This window comes from Medicago sativa, chromosome 8 (assembly GCF_051527215.1).
Source record: "Medicago sativa cultivar Bolivia chromosome 8, Bolivia_mono, whole genome shotgun sequence".
NCBI lineage: Eukaryota > Viridiplantae > Streptophyta > Magnoliopsida > Fabales > Fabaceae > Medicago > Medicago sativa.
In genome coordinates this window covers 16,284,313-16,292,897 of record NC_140756.1, presented here as the reverse complement: position 1 = coordinate 16,292,897, position 8,585 = coordinate 16,284,313, and the positions used below count along the sequence as shown (strand labels likewise).

General features: G+C 35.5%; 1 protein-coding gene across 2 annotated transcripts; it reads left to right on the top strand.

Moving 5' to 3' along the window:
- The first annotated feature begins 1,385 nt into the window (after positions 1 to 1,385).
- On the top strand, positions 1,386 to 6,361 carry LOC146897359 (uncharacterized). 2 transcript variants are annotated; one of them, XM_085734772.1, is made up of 5 exons: positions 1,386 to 1,663; positions 1,852 to 1,973; positions 3,900 to 3,974; positions 4,106 to 5,414; positions 6,039 to 6,361. In XM_085734772.1, the coding sequence occupies exon 4, from the start codon at positions 4,108 to 4,110 to the stop codon at positions 5,290 to 5,292; it is 1,185 nt and encodes a 394-aa protein (XP_085590898.1). In that variant the 5' UTR covers positions 1,386 to 1,663; positions 1,852 to 1,973; positions 3,900 to 3,974; positions 4,106 to 4,107; the 3' UTR covers positions 5,293 to 5,414; positions 6,039 to 6,361. The 2 variants fall into 2 exon arrangements, with proteins under 2 accessions (XP_085590898.1, XP_085590899.1); XM_085734773.1 differs by having other exon boundaries at positions 3,900 to 5,414.
- Positions 6,362 to 8,585: the final 2,224 nt, after the last annotated feature.

Genomic DNA, 8,585 nt, shown 5'->3' with positions numbered 1-8,585 from the left:
TCCTGCTTGTACATCAGTATGAGTTATTCAAAATGAAGGATGATGAAACTATTGAGGAGATGTACTCAAGGTTTCAAACCTTAGTTTCTGGTCTACAGATTCTAAAGAAGAGCTATGTTGCTTCTGATCATGTAAGCAAGATTCTCAGAAGCTTACCTGCCAGATGGAGACCGAAGGTGACTGCCATTGAGGAAGCTAAAGATTTAAACACTTTAAGTGTCGAAGATCTTGTTAGTTCTCTCAAAGTTCATGAGTTAAGTCTTAATGAACATGAGTCTACTAAGAAGAGTAAATCAATAGCTCTTCCATCCAAAGGCAAGTCATCAAAAGCTCTCAAAGTGGTTGAATCTGAAGAGGAAGAACAGTCAAGTTCAGATTCTGAACCAGATGCTGCAGAAATGGCCATGCTCTCAAACAGACTTCAATATCTGGCCAAGAAGAACAGAAAGTTTCTCTTCAGAAGGGGTAACTCCAGAAGCTCAAGGAAAGAAGATCAGAAGGGATGCTTCAACTGTAAGAAGCCAGGTCACTTCATTGCTGAATGCCCTGATCTTCAAAGAGAAAAGTCAAAGGACAAGTCAAAGAGGTCTACATTCAAACCAAGCAAATTCAAGAAGCAAATTAAGCAGAGTTTAATGGCAACCTGGGATGATTTGGGTAGTGAATCTGGATCTGATAAAGAGGAAGCTGATGAAGATGCAAAGGTAGCTGTTGGGTTGGTAGCAACAGCAACTTCAGAAGCTGGATCAGATTCAGACTCAGAAGATGAAAATGAGGTATATTCCAAAATTCCCAGAGATGAACTTGTTGAGTCACTTAAAGAACTTCTTACACATTTTGAAGTAAGAACCAATGAGTTGAAGGATTTAAAAGAAAAATATGCTGATTTGGTACAACAGCAAAAATCAACTTTATTGGATCTGAAAGCTTCTGAACAAGGACTTAGGGGCTTTGACTTCATGTGTAAAACATATGAAGATCAGCTCAAGTTCTTATGTCAGAAGCTACAAGAAAAGTGTAATGAAAAACCTTTAAGTCACTACAAAAAAACGCGTTAATTGCGGCGGTTTTGTACTGGCGGTCCCTGTAACCCGCCACTATATCCGGTGTATTGCGGCCGTTTTTCTAGCCGCCGCTATCTACAGTACATTGCGGCGGTTTTGACCGCCAGTATTAACAAAATTTTGTTGCATAATTTACATTATATATTATGGCATTTTTGACTGCCGAAATCAACCATTTTAACTTTCCTAACCTCACAATATTTGGCGCACTAACTTCCCTCTTTTTTTTCCCAATTTTTTAGAAAATCCCTCCATCCTTTTCTTTTGTCCTTTTCTGTTGACATAAACTATTTTATAACAAAACTATTTTATAACAAAACTTATATCTTTTTCCAAACCTTCTCTCTTATATCTTTTTCCAAACCTTCTCCATGTTCCAAAAACCCTCAAACACGTTTCCATCTCTTCTAAACTATAACTAACCCTTTCTTCCTCAATGTTTCTTTGATTCCCGTCCTTTTCTTCACTGATTCCTCAATCTTTTTCAATTCATTACAGAACCCTCAAACACCCAACCCATTCGATTCCCTCAAACCCAATCTTCAACCGATTTCTGAAACCCTCATCTTTGGTCCCTGTCGAAGTCTTCTCTCAACTTGGTGAGTTTGAAGATTGCTTAGTCTGAAATACCCAAACCCTCATCTTTGTATTATTCTTGATTTTAGTTGGTTAACAAGGTTCAATTTTGATTATAAGGTTCAATTTTGATTATATGATTAAGACTTTATGCTGTTGGAATTTGTTGTTGTTTTCGTTATTGATTTTTTTGTTTTTCTTTTACTGGTAGAAAAACTCAGGTTTGTGACAAGAAACAAGCAGATCTACTGTTGATTATTTGAGGAGGTTTTGATTAAGCTAGAGATTTTGATTATTTGAGGGGGTTTGCTGCCAAATCAGGAGGATCTAGAGGTTTGTGAAAAGGATCCTTTCAAATAACATGTTTTTTATTACTGTTGTTTTATGTGTTTCACTTTTTATGTTTATACAATATGTTCCATCAAATAACACGTTTATGATTTTTTTGTTTTGTTTTATGTTTATTTTATTTCCATTTTTTTTTTATGTTTTGTTGAATAATTACTCTCTAGCTTGGTTATTTTAATTTTGGTTGAGTTCTATTTTTTTTTTTGGGATGTCATAACAACTTTAGATGACCAATGAACTAAGGTGATTTTTTTCCAATTTGTGTACCTTAAATGGTTTCAATTTGTGTGAGATGAGTTCAAACATACTTGTAACCTTAATTTTTTTTGCCTATAAAGATCTTCTGAATTGATGCCATTTGACTCTAGAAAAGTCAAAATTTTCGGTTAAATTGTTTATCCTATGGCCTTGTTTAATCGTTTCTCCTAAAGTTTTCTTTGATCTACTTTTCTTACCGGAGCCTTAATTGAAATTCTTTCAACATGATCAAACCACCCTACTTTTCTCCTCAACAATTGGTGTTTGTTTTGTATATATATTTGTTTCCTGTTTGTGTTGAGCATGGCTCATAGTCATTGATAAGTGGGAACCGCTCAACTATACTTATTACTTCATTTTAGTTTGTTGGTGGAACCTTTCTACTGTATAATCAAATGATAGAGTATCATTGTTCTTATCTTAGTAGTTAGGAGTTGATAAGGGATAGAATAAAGGGAAAATAAGAGTAGTTAAGAGGAGGTAGTGGAGTTTTTTCGTCTCTGTTTGTGCCTGTTTTTGGTGTCTGGGTGGTGCTGTTTGGCTGCTGGTCCAGCAGAAGTGGCAGGCCTCTGTTGTTTTTCTGCTATGGTGTGTCTTTGTTGTGGCTTGGATTGCATTTTGGGTCCTTGTATGTGATTTTTTTGGTGTTTTAGGCATGATAGTAAGTTGTGTAACAGCTGATGTGTGCAGTTGCTACAACTTCTGTAGTTGATAAGGGATAAAATAAAGGGAAAAAAGAGTAGTTAAGATTTGTTACTTGTTTGAGTAGTTAGTTAGCTATTTGGTTAGGTAGAGAATACAAGGATGGAGATGATCATTGAGTATTGTAAAAAAAAGCATATCCTTCGTAGCTGAGCTTTCTGTCATAAGCCAAATTAATTGTAGCCAAAGTATGTTTATACTTTATACTTGTTGCCTCCTCCTCCTCCAGAAAATTTTTCCTTCCTCTAGAGTCTACTTCTAGAAGTGCAACAGTTTCTCAATGACTTATTTTGTCACATACAATTCAACTAACTGAAGTTACATAGATCTTATCCATTATATATATTAGTTTTAATATTTCTATACTTTTGTTTCTTGCGCAATTCAAAACTTGCTGAATTTCTAGTTTTATAAGAAATAATTTAATGCATATACAAATAAAGCTAGTCATTGTAGTCTTCTATAATTGTTTGTTTGATCTCTTGTATTGATGCTCTGATTAGTTTAAAATCAAGTCAATTATGTGGGAGTTCGGCATCCAAATCTAGTCAATATATAGTGGTCTGATTCTTCAAATAATTACATTTTTGTTATAAATTTCATTTGCATTTTTCAAACATTTTCTCAAACTACACTTTTCATATTGTAAAATTAGATGAGCACCACCATTGTCCTGTGGCAGCTGCCATAGGCCACAACACCTATTATATCTAACATAGACCACAGCACCATGTTTTATGGTGGATTGTTGGCTTGCTGCCATAATCTGCAGATAGATAACAGTGGATATTATTATTATTATTTTTTTTTGGCTTTTCTGGATAACATAAAAAATCAAATACATGATTTTTTGCTTGCCAAATCATTGATTTTAGTTTCCTTGTGATTCAAATATACTTCAATTCATTCTGTACTATACTTTTAACACTTCATTTTCTGTTTGTCCCATAGAACTGCTTTAACTGTCAGCACATCAATTGCCGTTGCACCAAAATTGCCGTCTGAAATCTCAAAACTGTGGAGGAGGTATGAGATGCGTTCCTTGTACCTTTATACATTGTCTATATAATTCTATATCTTAATTCATCATCAGTGATTATTAAAATTTGGTAGTTATGAATCTTAAGATGCAATGCTTTAATATATTTTTTTTGTAGTCATGTCAATTGATAAATCATGGATTTGCAAACCACTAAGCACACCTGAATATGAAAATGGGATAATTCACTTTTTGAATTTTGCATTTGAACATCAACCTGCTGATGTACTTACAATTAAGTGTCCGTGTTCAAAATGTGGTTTCAAGAAGGGGGGAACATGGGATGAAGTTTACATACACCTAAAAAATAGACCTTTTCCGAAAAATTACAAAATTTGGACTTGGCATGGTGAAAGACCAAATGTAATCGCGTCTGAGGCAGTTCAAAGAACCTGTGTTGCAGAAGATACTTTTCAACCACAAAATCCAATGGAAAACATGGTCAATGATGCATTTGGAATTGGTCGAAACAACCTGGACGATGCTGTTCCATCCTCTGTGCATAACAATGAAGGGCATAACTCGACACGTGATGCTGACGATGTCGAGATTTATGCGTTGTTAAAGGACGCAAATGAAGAATTATATGAAGGGTGTACAAAGTATTCAAAATTGTCATTTATAGTTAAATTGTATCATATAAAGTGCTTGTGTAGAATGAGTGACAAAGCCATGACTATGATTCTGGAATTGTTAAAAGACGTGTTCGTAGATGCAAAGATTCCTAATTCATTCTACGAGGCTAAGAAAATCATCAACAAACTTGGTCTTGGTTATATTAAGATACCTGCTTGCCCAAATGATTGTATGTTATATTGGGGTGAAGAAAATCAAGAATTGGAAGAATGCAAAATATGCAAGACATCTAAGTGGAAGGATAACAAGAAGAAACAGCCTGCAAAGATATTGCGCTACTTTCCACTAAAGCCAAGATTGCAGAGGCTATTTATGGGTTCCAAAACCGCAGAGTCTATGAGTTGGCATGCATTGGATGGTAACCAAGATGGGCTGATGCGACATCCTAAAGATTCCGAGGCATGGAAAACGTTTGACTTACTTCATCCTGAATTTGCAGCAGATCCTCGAAATGTACGACTTGGCCTATCCACCGATGGCTTTAACCCTTTTGGAGTTATGAGTTCAAACTACAGCATTTGGCCGGTGGTTCTTATCCCATACAATCGCCCTCCATGGGAATGGGAATGGTTCCTACTATTGCTTTTAAGCATACTACCACACGACTTAGCGGTATGGAGTTTGGCTCTTTTCGAGGTAGTACTTCAAGCGGCAGTTCTGCATTGGTGAACCAAAAACTTGCAACTATGGAGGCTCAAATGGCAGCACTTGTTGGCTACATTAAAGCGAAGGAAGGTGGTTCACTACCTCCAGAGTTAGCTGCTGCCTTATTTCCCAATGATACACAACAGGTATAACAACTACTCAATGCATTTATGATTTTGTGCATGTGTCTTTCTGGAGTAGTAGCCTACAACCTTCCTCATTGCTAAATATATAGAGATGCATTTCTAGTTGCGTAGAATCCAAAAGGCCCAAGTTATAAAATAAGTGAAGATAACCAAGAGTTGATAATGACTAATCCATCACGTTCAGACATGATCAGTAAAACGCAATTTTGTGGAAAAAGATATTATGTAACATGAAACTGACGAGAATAAATGAAAGTTTTAAGGGTTACGGACCAAATGTTGTTATGTAATATGATTTCAAAATTTCTATACCACTACCACTATTACCGGCGCTACATTAAGCTTTGGAAGCATTGATATTATTTGATGATATTTTACAAAATGGATCTTAATGCTATTGGGCTAATGAAATAAATACTGCTAATTTTTTTATCAATTAAATGCATTAATTTCTTTAAGTTTTTCATCATCAATCTTTAAATTCATCAATTATGAAAAATTGATTTTGGATAATACTGTCTTTCAAGCTTTTACTTTGATAATAACTTTTACTTTGCTTAGGTTGTTGAATTGGCAATAATATCTTGCTCAATATGAGTTAACAATTATAATATTTTTTTGCAGGCATCAAACGTAGGAAGTGAATCTCCAACACCTAATGACATATCTAGATCATCAGATGAAAGCAACGCACGTGGAGCACGAGAGTCCTAATTTTAGTGACAGCAGTAGTGTAGTCATTTTCATGTTTTGAAACTTGTTATTTTGAGAATAGCTAAAGATGGTAGCAATGGTTTGTGTAACTTTATGTTTGGAGACTTGTTTATTTTGAGACTTGTTTATTTTGAGAATGGGTTTATTTTGAGTATGGGTATTTGTATCAAACTCCACTTGAGTTGAATTATAACTATATCAATGACAATGTTCAAAATTTGTTTGTCCTTTAATTTTGTTCAAAAAATAGAAATGTACAATTATATATTCCTATGAAATAATAATATTATAAATAAAATAATTTCAATTTTCTGAGCATTGTGGCATTTTATATGTCAATTGTGGCAGCTAAATGATTAAATATCAGAAGTAAATTTTGGCAGTTGGACATGCCACTACATGCAGAGGTCTCGGGAGTAATTTCTGGCGGTTAAAACCGCCGGTACTTTCTGCATATTACGGCGGTCAAAAATGCCAGAAACACCTATTGGCTTTGTCACAATAATGTAAATAATGGCGTTTGAAACTGCCGTTAAATACAATTAAATAACCGCCACTTTAAACCAAGTACAAAACGGCGGACAACATGGCGGTTACGTAAAAACTGCCGCTTTAAACATTGTGGCATGCAAAATTTCGGCATTTTTTAAAATGCCACAATTGTACATAGTGGCGGCTAAAACCGCCGGAACATACATTTTTTAGCCGCCGGAAAACACGCGTTTTTTTGTAGTGAGTAACCATGAAATTGCTCTTGAAGATTTTATTATATCTGGCATTGACAGAAGCAGAGTGGCTTCTATGATTTATAGCATTTACAAGAACAATGGCAGAGGAATTGGTTTTCCAGAAGTGAAACTGGAGAAAACCAATCTAAAGTCTTGTTGTGAATGCATCAAGGAAGGTCTGAAAACATTCTTTGTACCAGAAGGGGCTGAGTTGGAAACTGTTGTTCAATCAGAACCTGAAGCTTCTAGTTCTAAGGCTAAGATTACTTCAAAGCCAAAGAACTCTAAGTCAAAGGCTATGATCAAATCTGATTCCAAAACTTCAAAGGTTAGGATCCTGAAAAGATCAGAACCTATTCCTCAGAGTCTGGTGAAACCAAAATCTGGGGTTCTGAAGTCTAAGTTTCAGAAGAAGACAGTTACTGCTTCTGAAGTACCAAAACCTAAGGTGATGGCTAATCAGAAGCAACCCAACTCACAGCACAAGGTACAAGGAGTGAAGAGTAAAGCCTTAAGTACTAACCTTCCAGGACCCATAGAACAATGGGTACCTAAATCTAAAAATGTCAATGATGCAGGTATGTCTAAGAGCAGTGCCAAAGCAAAGATCATGGTACCTAGACAGCGGTTGCTCAAGACACATGACAGGAGACAAGTCCATGTTCCTCAGCCTAACAATGAAAGAGGGAGGAAATGTGAAATTTGGAGGCAACCAGTCAGGCAGGATCATAGGTACAGGAACTATTGGTAATTCCTCTACCTCAATTAATAATGTATGGTTGGTAGATGGTCTTGAACATAACCTTTTGAGCATAAGTCAATTTTGTGATAATGGTTATGATGTGCTTTTTGAAAAACCCAACTGTACAGTAATCAACAAGAAAGACAAATCCATTGTGTTCAAGGGAAAGAGAGTTGACAATGTCTATAAAATCAATTTTTCTGAACTGGCTGATCAGAAGGTGATTTGCCTACTATCAGTGAATGATAAGAAATGGATGTGGCACAGAAGGTTGGGACATGCTAACTGGAGGTTAATCTCTAAGCTTAGTAAGTTACAACTTGTGAAAGGGCTACCAGACATTGACTATCATTCAGATGCACTTTGTGGTGCATGTCAGAGAGGGAAAATTGTGAAATCATCTTTTAAAACCAAAGACATTGTCTCAACATCAAGACCTTTAGAATTACTCCATATTGATTTATTTGGACCAGTGAGTACTGCATCCTTATATGGAAGTAGATATGGATTAGTCATTGTTGATGATTACAGCAGATGGACTTGGGTGAAATTCATAAAGAGTAAAGATGTTGCGTGTGATGTATTCAGTAGCTTCTGCACTCAAATTCAATCTGAAAAAGAATCAAAAATTTTGAAAGTCAGAAGTGATCATGGTGGAGAATTTGAAAATGAGCCATTTGAAGCTTTTTGTGAAAAACATGGAATTTTCCATGAATTCTCTTCTCCTAGAACACCACAACAAAATGGAGTTGTAGAGAGAAAGAATAGAACTTTACAAGAAATGGCCAGAACCATGATTCATGAAAACAATTTACCAAAACATTTTTGGGCAGAAGCAGTGAATACAGCATGCTATGTTCAAAACAGGATCTATATTAGACCTATTTTGGAGAAAACAGCATATGAACTCTTTAAAGGAAGAAAACCCAGTATCTCTTACTTTCATCAATTTGGATGTACTTGTTACATTCTGAACAACAAGCTCTA